The 12500-nt window shown below is 48.6% G+C and overlaps 1 protein-coding gene across 3 annotated transcripts in view; it reads right to left on the reverse strand.

The window, feature by feature from the left end:
• The window catches only part of dlg2 (discs, large homolog 2), a gene marked incomplete at both ends in the record, with an annotated part of 166343 nt that overhangs the window by 131238 nt on the left and 22605 nt on the right, over positions 1-12500 (reverse strand). For 2 of the 3 annotated variants that reach the window (XM_080530366.1, XM_080530364.1), the window contains one exon: positions 2257-2421. In XM_080530366.1, coding sequence (XP_080386492.1) covers positions 2257-2421 — 165 coding nt within the window. Of the gene's footprint in view, positions 1-2256; positions 2422-11767; positions 11867-12500 lie in introns of those variants that run through there. The other variant, XM_080530365.1, reaches the window with a different exon arrangement.

Consider the following 12500-nt stretch of genomic DNA (forward strand, 5'->3'; position numbering starts at 1 on the left):
GACTCTGTGTTAGTGACGTCTCTTACAGGGAGGTAGAGGACGCTGTGTTAGTGACGTCTCTTACAGGAGGTGGAGGACTCTGTGTTAGTGACGTCTCTTACAGGAGGTAGAGGTCTCTGTGTTAGTGACGTCTCTTACAGGGAGGTAGAGGACGCTGTGTTAGTGATGTCTCTTACAGGAGGTGGAGGTCTCTGTGTTAGTGACGTCTCTTACAGGAGGTGGAGGACTCTGTGTTAGTGATGTCTCTTACAGGAGGTGGAGGACTCTGTGTTAGTGACGTCTCTTACAGGAGGTGGAGGTCTCTGTGTTAGTGACGTCTCTTACAGGGAGGTAGAGGACGCTGTGTTAGTGATGTCTCTTACAGGAGGTGGAGGTCTCTGTGTTAGTGACGTCTCTTACAGGAGGTGGAGGACTCTGTGTTAGTGACGTCTCTTACAGGGAGGTAGAGGACTCTGGGTTAGTGACGTCTCTTACAGGAGGTGGAGGACTCTGTGTTAGTGATGTCTCTTACAGGAGGTGGAGGTCTCTGTGTTAGTGACGTCTCTTACAGGGAGGTAGAGGTCTCTGTGTTAGTGACGTCTCTTACAGGAGGTAGAGGTCTCTGTGTTAGTGATGTCTCTTACAGGAGGTGGAGGACTCTGTGTTAGTGACGTCTCTTACAGGGAGGTAGAGGTCTCTGTGTTAGTGACGTCTCTTACAGGAGGTAGAGGTCTCTGTGTTAGTGATGTCTCTTACAGGAGGTGGAGGACTCTGTGTTAGTGACGTCTCTTACAGGAGGTGGAGGACTCTGTGTTAGTGACGTCTCTTACAGGAGGTAGAGGACTCTGGGTTAGTGACGTCTCTTACAGGAGGTGGAGGACTCTGTGTTAGTGATGTATCTTACAGGAGGTGGAGGTCTCTGTGTTAGTGATGTCTCTTACAGGAGGTAGAGGACTCTGTGTTAGTGATGTCTCTTACAGGAGGTGGAGGACTCTGTGTTAGTGACGTCTCTTACAGGAGGTAGAGGATTCTGTGTTAGTGATGGGACAGGGAGGTACAGGACTCTGTTTTAGTGATGGGACAGGGAAGTATGTCTTCTTATCTTGGCTCGATACTATACGTTTGGATTTGAAATGAAACAATTTGGATTCCAGCCTCAGGGACGACAAAAGGAGAACAAACAGGTGAAAGGCGACGTATTTCTCAAGGTGTTTTACATTATACAATAGTGTTGTAGGATATTATGATTCTACATTTTGTGAGAAATAAACCATGTTTACAGGTTCTGGGGCAACAGAATGGGAACATTATGAAAAGGGGGTACAGACTATCTATAGGCACTGTATGGAAATGATACATTCTACTCTCAACAATACAAGTGAAACACTAAGTGAATGCCGTTTTAAATGTGCACGTTAGATACACAAGGACTCCAAACACTCCCGAGGTTTCCTTCTGTTCCTACATTCCCTCCAGCTTGGTCTCCAACGTGCTAAACGAATCAACGGCAGTTACACTGACGCTTATTTATAACTTAGCAGTCGACGCCACCTACTGGTCATCTGATGTATTACAACAAGAACACTGATTGATAACAGTAACAGAGAAGACAAGTCAAGCTGTGAAGTGTCATCAGAAACACACACACCCTTTGTGAATACTGTCTCTAATGAAAACAAAAGGCTATGGTACATTGTTTACCTTTGTTAGGTTGTTTAATTAAAATGTTGTTCTAAGATATTAGGCTCTATTTAGGAGATAGGAGGAGGCTTACCGGTGCATAGCCATTAAAAGATAAAGATACAGGTAATATGCATCCCCGTTTTAAAGAACAAAGGCTAATAGGTTCCAGGCCTGGCAGAGTGTGATGTGATCATGGGCATCGGGCTCAATGCGTTTCTGACAGGGATGAGGGATGAGGTAATTACTCATTATGAGAGACTTCCTGGAGACTCAGGGCAGGAAACACAATGGCTTGTTAATGAGTCAAGAGAGACGTGAGAGAAGAAATCATTTGAGAGGAATGAGAGAGAGAGAGAGAGAGAGAGAGAGAGAGAGAGAGAGGGGAGGAGGAGGAGGGGGGGGGGGGACAAGAGAGAAAACAAAAGTGATAGAATGAGCGATGGCGATATGACCAGAGGGAGAAGGAGGAGAAAGAATGAGAGAGAGAAAGACAGAAACGGTGTGGCTTGGCAGCGTGTTGCCAGGGTGGAGGGGGATGAGGGATGATGGAGAGGGATGAGGGGGGGGGATGATGAGGGGGGAGGTTCAGCTGACCTTGAGCGGCGAGATGTGGGAGTGCGACACGTAACCGTGCACGTTCTCGATCTCTGACAGGTTCTTCTCCGACACGTGCACCAGCTCAGGGGCGCACACCTCGTTGGTCAGCCGAGGGAAGCCATGCTCCTGGGGAGGGGAGTCGTCATCCTGGTAACGGTACTGCTGAGGAAGAGGAGGAGGAGGGGGAGGAGGGGGAGGAGGAAGAAGAGAGGAGGGGAGGAAGGAGAGGAGGAGGAGAGGAGGAGGAGGAAGAGGGAGAAGAAGGGCAGGAGGAAAGAGAGGAGGAAGAGGAGGAGGAAGAAGAGAGGAGGGGAGGAGGAGGAAGAGGGAGAAGGAGGGCAGGAGGAAAGAGAGGAGGAAGAGGAGGAGGAGGAGGAGGAGAAGGAGAAGGAGGAGGAAGAGGAAGAGGAGGAGGAGGGGGAGGAGGAGGGGGAGGAGGAGGAAGAGGAGGGGGAGGAGGAGGAGGAGGAAGAGGGCAGGAAGAAAGAGAGAGGAGGAGGAGGAGGGCAGGAGGAAAGAGAGAGGAGGAGGAAGAGGAAGAGGGAGAAGGAGGGCAGGAGGAAAGAGAGGAGGAAGAGGAGGAGGAGGAGGAAGAGGAGGAAGAGGAAGAGGAGGAGGAGGGGGAGGAGGAGGAAGAGGGGGAGGAAGAGGAGGAGGAAGAGGGCAGGAAGAAAGAGAGAGGAAGAGGAGGAGGAGGGCAGGAGGAAAGAGAGAGGAGGAGGAGGAGGGAGGAGGAGGAAGGAGAGGAGGAGGAAAATGAGGAGGAAAGAGGGAGGAAGGAGAGGAGGAGGGCAGGAGGAAAGAAGAGGAAGAGGAGAGGAGGAGGAGGAAGAAGGAGAGGAGGGGAGGAAAAAAGGGACCATGATAAAAAAGGGAGAGGAACACATCGAAAAGACCATCAGGATGACTGACAGTGCTGGATCAGGCTGTTTGTGAATAAGTCAAATAGGACTGTTCCTCTGAGTATGTAGTCAAAATACTATATACTACACATACTTTATACTATATCCATTGTACATTTTGTCTAAGAAGACCATTAATGCCATAAAGGCAAATATATGATTGTCATAGCAATATTTAAAATAGGGTTACACATGAGAAATGTCGGTAACACTTTATTTCACATGTATGACAACAAGGATATGATATAAGGATATGTTATAAGCAGGACATATGATATGTCATCAGGTGTCATGTCTATGCATGACTGCTCATGTCAGTTATGGACGTTATGACAGAGGAAGCGGCGTGCGTTATGACTGAAGTGACATGATGACAGGTTACACAGCAGCCTCTTAGCTCAAGAACAGAAACATGACAGAAGAAAGTGACTGAGACTGGACGAGCCTGACACACTCCAGTAAGAGGCAGGCGAGGTCTAACCTCCAGGTGTCACACAGTGGTGTGCAGCACACAGCATAGACAGCGTCAGGTCTGCTGTGGTACAGAGAGGTGGATGAGGAAGCATCGTTGGTTGGTGTTACGTATGAGGACAGCTGACAGTTGACAGTTGAAATATGACAGTTGGCAGAGAATGATGCATGATGAAGTCCACTGTTAGTAAAGCCCAGAGAAGATGATGGAGAACTCCTCCACCCCCCACCCTCCACCCCCCTTCCCGTTCTCCCCCAACAACCATCCCTCAACCCCTCACTCTAAACCCCCCCATGTCAGAAAGAAATATGGGGTGGACTGAAGCAGATGATTAACACTAGGACAGCTATGTCTATTTCACCTTCTCTTAGCATCACCTCGGGGGTCAGATGAGCATAGTCTGATACTTAGAAATAATATATAATATATATCCATATCCATAGAACTAAACTCTAAAACTCACAATTCATGACTGTCTTCATCCATAGAACAGGAGGGACAAAACAGAGGAAGTAACCGTGTATCCATAACGATATCTAAGCTGATCTGTATTTCTCCCTGTAGGTTAGCAGGGTCAGAATGACCCCCATGACTAATAGTATGGTGCTGAATGGTATGAAAAGCAGCAGTGAGCTCCTCTAAGCAGGACAGTGGCAGGTGACATGAGAGCAGCGTAGGGTGGCAGTGTCCTGCCTGACAGCGTGGCATGGATGAGGGTATGAGGGTGGGGGCCTGGGGGGGGCAGGGTGACACCCCTCTCTCACCCAGGGAGCGCTCATCAAGGCGGGGTTCATGCATGGCAGGGGCTGGCCGTGGTGGGGGGACCCCTGTACCGCCGGGGGCCGGTTCTGTGGACGAGAGAGCAGTTCCAGCCGTGACCACCAGGGGGAGACGGAGTGCAGAGCACAGGAAAATAAGAAAGAAAAAATAATAATAAAAGGTTCTGGGTGAAAGATGCCCCTAGACACAGATCTAGGGTCAGCTTATCCTCCTAATGTGCAAAACTGGCCTCAGATCAGTGTGTAGAGGCAACTTTATCCTATGAACACACCCATCTCCCATCTTTTCCCACAGAAACCATCATCCACACAAGAGCTTCAGTCTCCAGAGAAGAACGTTGTTACACACAGCATGTGTACGTCAGAAACACACCAGCTGGAAGATGTGTGACATAATCCCACACACACACACACACACACACACCCCTACATCTACACGCACACGCACACGCACACACACACACACACACACACACACTCACACCCCTACATCTACACGCACACGCACACGCACACACACACACACACACACACACACACACACCCCTACATCTACACACGCACACACACACACACACACACACACACACACACACACACTCACACCCCTACATCTACACGCACACGCACACGCGCACGTGCACACACACACACACACACACACACACACACACACACGCACACACACCCCTACATCTACACACACACACACACACACACACAGACACACACACACACACACACACCTCAAAAACCACCACACTCATAAAAGCAGGGCTGTTTTTGCTGAAGTGTTCACACAGTTCACAGTATTGAGTGCATTAGCTCTCCTCCATATGCAAGAGGTCAGCCTAAACAACAACCACATGGAAGTGCTGTACCATACTGCCTACCTAAACACTTTCACTCTCAAACAGATTTGTTGCACTTTCTCCCACTCTCATTCCCACTCGCTGTTGCATTCTCTGTCTCACTGTTTTAGTTTTTTTTTACACTCTCTTTCACTCATAACACACACACACACACACACACACACACACACACACACACACACACACTCTCCAGCTCATTCCAACAAAAACCGAGGCCACACACACACACAAAGCTGGTCTCTGACCTCAGATCTGTTCATAACCTGTACCACAACCATCTGATCCTTGGCAGACACCACTACCTGTCCTGTCCCCATGGTAACAAGGCTGGAGCAGGTGAACATATGCACATGATATTACCTAATATTGCCACAGTTTCATTGAATAATCAACATTTGCTAATTTCACTTCATTGAATGTAACTTTCCAGGCAGGGTAATCAGCCAATCACACAACAGTGCTGTCATTAAGTGTGCTTGCAGGATGCTTGGCACAGGAAACAGTCGTATGACATCACACAGGACACAGTCGTATGACATCACACAGGAACCACTTGTCTCGTGTCATCGATCGGTCGGTTTGAGGATGGGACACTGGGCACACGCACACAGACACACAGAGACACACACACACACACACGCACACACGCACATACACACACAGAGACACACACACGCACACACACACAGACACACACAGACACAGACACACAGACACACACAGAGACACACACACACAGAGACAGACAGACAGACACACACACACACACACACACACACACACACACACACACGGTTCTCAGAGAAAGGCACATGTGTGAGGCCGGGGGCCAGTGGTCCCATGCCAGCATGGATGAACCAGGCTAGTACAGGGGGCAGGTGTGTGTCAGGAGGCTACAGCAGGGGGCAGGTGTGTGTGTCACTACCGCTTGGGTCTGACACAGTGGGGGAGACAGGGGGGGGGTTGGGACAGCACAGATGGGACCAAACAGGCTCCACCCCTCCTCTAACTGATAACAATGATGACAAGGTTTGAATCCAATTCTGTTTTTGTTCAATGGTGTTCTATAGCTAAACAGTCCTAACCGACATACTGGGATGCAATGATTTGATCCACGCTTCACGCTGACCCTCATGGAAATGACTCAAGTAGAGATCTAATCTATATTTAGCGATGCTGATACACGTACACATAGCTAGCTTGGTTGTAGTGACAGGTGTTTTTTTTCCCAAAGGACTGGCTATATAAGCTATATGTTCAGGATTAGCTACTGTCCATGGCATACGGCTCTATCTAGCATCTGGTAGGATCAGTGTATGAAGAGGTCAAACGCAGGTCGAGGCAAAGCACTTATCACCGTAAGATCAAAGATCACGGACATAATTTGCAAAGGGCCAACCAGCATCGCAGCCCATCGACCTACGACACGAGAGAGCACTTCCACGTAGAATAATTATGTTACATATTACGCTGTTTGAAAGACATCAGTGTCAGATTAACAATGTTGCGTACCATCTGTTGTGGAGAATCTAAGAGAGAGAGAGACAGGGTGGGGTGGGGGGTAATTGTCCTTCACGATGATGTCGAGGGACTTGAGTGTACAGTACTGGACGTCAGTCTAGGAGGGAATTCAATAGGTGGCCTTTCAGACAGGACCACAGCCACTCAGACGATCCAGCAGAGTTCTGGAGAGCAGGACAGTCATAGAACCACTGGCCACTAAGAAGCAGTGTGTGTGTCTGTGTGTGTGTGTGTGTGTGTGTGTGTGTGTGTGTGTGTGTGTGTGTGTGTGTGTGTGTGTGTGAGTCACCGTGATGGCCATGGTGGGAGTATTAGGGAGCTTGTTACGTCAGAGCAAAAGCACTCAGAGCCAAGAGGGCTCGGGGTGGGTGTGCATGCGCATGTGTGTCTGGAGAGAACCACACATGCACGTGTGCACACAGTTTATAGTGTATTTCACGGTTCTCACACACTGAGATGGACGTCACTACTACTCACACACTGAGATGGACGTCACTACTACTACTACTACTACTGCTGGTAGGGCTCAACTCCAGGGGGGATGAATCTGCTTACAGGAGCGAGATTGACTTGGTGGTCTCCTGGTGCACCCAGAACAACCTAGAGCTAAATGCTCTTAAGACAGTGGAGCTGATAGTGGACTTCAGGAGGAACCCACCCCCCTCCCTCTCCAATCATACTGGGAGGCACTCCAGTCACCACAGTGGAGTCATGCCGCTTCCTTGGGGTGACAGTCTCTCGGGACTTGAAGTGGGGGCCCCACATCGACGCCCTCACAAAAAAGGCCCAGAAGAGACTGTTTTTCCTGAGGCAGCTCAGGAAATTCCACCTTCCTAAGACCACGCTGGTGAACTTCTACACGGCCATCATTGAGTCCATCGTCACCTCCGCCATCATCATCTGGTTCCCCGCTGCAGCAGCCAAGGACAAGGCCAAGCTGCAGCGGGTGATACGCTCGGCGGAGAGGGTGATTGGCTGCCCTTTGCCCCCCCTTGAGGCCCTGTTTAAAAGTAGGGCTTTGGGGAGGGCCAGGAAGATCATGGCTGACCCCGCACACCCAGGACACGGTCTCTTCGCCCCGCTCCCCTCAGGCAGGAGGGTGCGGTCCCTAAATACTGTGAAGGCCCGATTTACAAACAGCTTTTTCCCCACAGCCATCCGGCTCCTAAACGCCCCCCCCCCCCCTGACCTGACCCCCTATCTATCTATCTACCCTCCCTCCACCCCCACTGGACTGTCTGGATATGAACACTTGAACACTTGATCTCTGCACTTTATATTTATATTAATTATGACTCTTGCACTTTGATGTTGGTTTGCACTGTCTTGTCCTGTCTTGCACCTGTCCTGCTGTAAACCGTGCTCCATGGTACCAAACCAAATTCCTAACATGTTTACATGTCATGGCAATAAAAGTCTTCTGATTCTGATTCTGTAGTATCACAGGGCTGAGATGGGGCAGAAACAAAGACCAGTGCCCAACTGGAGGTGAAAACACACACCCCACTCAAACACAGTGGAGTGTATCCTTAGTTAGCAGTCTTAGAGCTAGCAGTCTTAGAGTTACCAGTCATAGAGTTACCAGTCATAGAGTTAGTAGTCTTAGAGTTAGTAGTCTTAGAGTTACCAGTCATAGAGTTACCAGTCATAGAGTTAGTAGTCTTAGAGTTAGCAGTCTTAGAGCTAGCAGTATTAAATGGTAAATGGTAAATGGACTGCACTGCCTTTATCCAAAGCGCTGTACAACAGCCTCTCATTCACCCATTCACACACATTCACACACCAATGGCGGCAAGCTGCCATGCAAGGCACTGGCCCGTTCACTGGGAGCAATTTGGGGTTCAGTGTCTTGAACATATAGCAGTTAGAGTTAGCAGTCTTTTCTTTACTACATGGCTAGGTTGTGGGATGTGCCATGAGTAGTTGTCGAGGGTTGGCTAATGAGCTGTGCCACTGTTCATGTGCGGTTTGAGAGGGTCCTTCTCCCCGGTACCGACTGCTCTCACTACGGCTCTGTACGTCTCACTAGGACTCACTACCGCTCACTACGGCTCGGCTGTCGGAGGCGAAACGAGACGAGAATGTGAGGTGGCATGGCCGAGGGCAGCTTCTGAGCTCCGTGCGGAGTTGTGCAGAATCTCCTAGCGGTTGGGTGCACCGACCCCTTTTTATCCCGTGGCTTTATATACCCACTACTCATCGCTCCACTGGCCCTGATTACTGCTCTTCCAGATGGGGGGGGGCGGGGGGGTGCTGAGCTAGGGGGAAACAGGACAGAACAGCACCTGCATGACTCGCATATCCCTTCTGTTGTCGACCGATGACCCCCTACTGTCTGCGACCTTGCCATTGTTATTTCTATTAAAACATGTTCTTACTATCCTTCTTTTTCTGTATTTCTTTTAATGCTTTTAATGTAAAGCACTTTTAATGTTATATGAAATGTGCTATACAAATAAATGTGCCTTGCGCCTATGACCCTAACGACAGCATTATATTCTTATGGGTGATCAGTGTTCAGTAATGTGCCAGCCTGGTACCTGATAATGTCCTGTTTCCACTCCCAGGGCTGCTGGTTCTGATGGGTCTAATGGTCCTGATGTCTCAGCTAGGTGAGGTGGTTCTGATAGTTCTGATGTCTCAGCTCGTGAGGTGATGGTAGGTTTGGCTCTTTCGTGGGCTCTACAGGACTGACGAGGTTCTATATGGACGAACCAACCCTTTGACCCTGGGTTACCATGCCAACGTCATTTTCCCAAGCCAGTTGATTTGTCAAAGACCTGGCCTTAAAATAATAATAGTATTTAATAGTTGCAAAAAAACAAAAAGATTGTTGGGTTTGATAAGACCCTCGACAGTAGGTCAGGGTTACTGCGTTAGAGGGAAGAGATAACTGCATAGCTACACGTTATTATCATTAAAATTAAATATTTCAATTACATCAACGGACGGACCAGTGGAGCACAACCCGACAGCCCCCCAAAAAGAGGCCAAACCACTTCCCATAATCATTTCCCAATCCCCATGTGTTCCATCTACATCTGACACCACAGAATAATACCCTGGTGACGGGACAGTTCAATGAGTTGAGCGGTTGGGATGCCTCCCTGAGGAGATTCTCTCAGTCCTCATGTCTCCAGGGATAGTATCGCTTCATTATCACTACTACATACTGTTCCAGCCTTGGTGTGAACTCAGGTTCTATCATGGGATTACTTTGAAAGATCCCTATAGAAGAAATACATCTTCTCTCCATGGATTTCTCCTGAAATGGCCGAAATCTAAACAGATGTAACCCCTAATAAATCTGTCCTAAAATATCATAACTGTAAAATATTAGATCCGTTGTTACCAGAACCGGAGCCCACATTATTAAACGTGGTAATAGTGTAACTTACAACGCTATAAATAGTGATCTGTGAGGTGCAGTATGATTATCAGTGAGTGTGAGGCTTTGAAGACACTTTGGATCGAATCGGGGGGGGGTTAATTAAGGTTGAAAAGGTACCTCCAAAGTGAGAATGGAGAGTTAGCTTACTCCTTTGTATTTCTCTCCACCCCCCCCAACACCCCCCCCTCCCCCTTCCTCCCCCCCCCTTCATCTCCTCCTCCTCCTCCACACTTTGACGCACAGTGAGAACATGGATCACCAACGCCTGGGTAGGTACGCTGGTACCTTGTTATGAACAAATCTCTCAAAACCCCATTATTAGCTCCAGTGTGATTCCACGCCCATGGCTCCGTGACAGGGAGGCAGCGGTAACAGGGGTCGCTACAGTAGCCACAGACACAGTCTGCTGGCTCCTGATATCTCCTCCGCTCCACGTCAAGCACAGCAAATTAGACCGCTTCAGTTTGTTTCTGTATTTTCTTCCCAAATAATAGGAAAATGTATGTGAAGTGGAGAAAAATAATGGCCGCAGACAGAGCGTGTTATAATTACACTGTATCTATCTACACTGACTCCCTAAGCATGTTCTCTAAAGAGATCCCTGTTTATACTATTGCAAATCAATCCTTACCACGAGGACAGCCGTACCTGTTTTACCTACAATAGCCTAAGAGCCGCCGCGGGGGTCAAATGACCATAGTCTTTATAATGGGAAGCTGCTAGTTACACACAACGACCACTAGTTGGGGTGCCTCCTAAATTAGCCTGCCTCCTACACAGAAAAACTGCAAAATAGCTTTATGCTAGCTTATCCTGGTGTGATTTTGAAAATGTAAGGATACTGGGTGGTAGAACGCACATACCTAGGAAAAGCCATGAAAGGAGGGTCCTGAAATTTGATCGAGTGCAAAGATACATTTGTTTTTAATCACATGGTCAAATTACCTGTCTGTTCTAGTGTTAATTGCAACCACCTAGTCACAAACCTCTCTAGGTTCTCCTTTACACGGCACAGGCAGCAAACCATAGATGAGTGGAGAGAAAAACAAAAACACTCCTGCTTTTTTTTTAACTGCAGGTGTGATGATACTAGAACCTTCTAGAGAATCTGAATCTTCTTCTCAACGTGAGCCACACGGGCGTGTGAGACAGAGCGACACAGAGCTGAGGAGAGTAGAGCGTCAAAAACCCAGAGAAGAGCAACACTTGAGATTTCTGAGGAGATTTAGAAGGAGCAGCTCTGACCTTTTCCACTAACGTTAACGAGAGGCGACAGAAGACGACGTGGAGACGCTACTCTGGTCCTGCGTATGCCTGAGATCCAGCTGGATTAAAATTAAAACCTCGGGGTGAACTTTAACACGGCTTTATGCATCTGACACAACGCACATCTGCCATCAGCACAGCTAGCTCTAATGCTAAACAGTTATTTCACATAAGAAAAAAAAAGAAAAAATCAAACTGTCCTTCAAACTGCCTAAAATTCAAAATAAGTTCCAAATTCCGTCCGGTTATTCTACCGTACTGAACAGTACCCTAACTCTAACCCTAAAGTGAACAGGCTACCTTACCTTGCATCCAAACATCAACGACAAGGTGTTGTTGGAGCACGCAACTTTGCAGTGGCACAGCATAGGGGTGCAGTCTGGGCTTTTCACGATGGGAGACATTCCTAAAGGTGTCACAGCGGCTGTACAGTAGCTCCAGCTCCGAGACCGAGGGGATGAGGGAGAAGATGAGAAGAGGAGGAGAGTGGGCGCACGCAGCCCCGGAGAGAGAGAGAGAGAGAGAGGCTTTTCACTCCTGATTGGGAGGAAGTCGACCCTGCACACACACACTCTCTCGTGCTCTCTCTCTCTCTCTCTCTCTCTCTCTCTCTCTCTCTCTCTCTCTCTCTCTCTCTCTCTCTCTCTCTCTCTCTGCCTCTCTCTCTCTCTCTCTCTCTCTCTCTCTGTGTCTCTCTCTGCCTCTCTCTCTGTCTCTCTGTCTCTCTCTCTGCCTCTCTCTCTCTCTCTCTCACACACACATTCTCTCTCTCTCTCCCTCTCTCTCACACACACACATTCTCTCTCTCTCTCTCTCTCTGTCTGTCTCTCTCTCTGTCTCTCTCTCTCTCTCTCTCTCTCTCTCTCTCTCTCTCTCTCTCTCTCTCTCTCTCTCTCTCTCTCTCTCTCTCTCTCTCTCTCTCTCTCTCTCTCTCTCTCTCTCTCTCTCTCTCTCTCTCTCTCTCTCTCTCTCTCTCTCTCTCTCTCTCTCTCTCTCTCTCTCTCTCTCTCTCTCTCACACACACACACACACACACAC

The sequence above is a fragment of the Nansenia antarctica genome, assembly GCF_963989245.1.
Source record: "Nansenia antarctica genome assembly, chromosome: 4".
Classification (NCBI taxonomy): Eukaryota; Metazoa; Chordata; class Actinopteri; order Argentiniformes; family Microstomatidae; genus Nansenia; species Nansenia antarctica.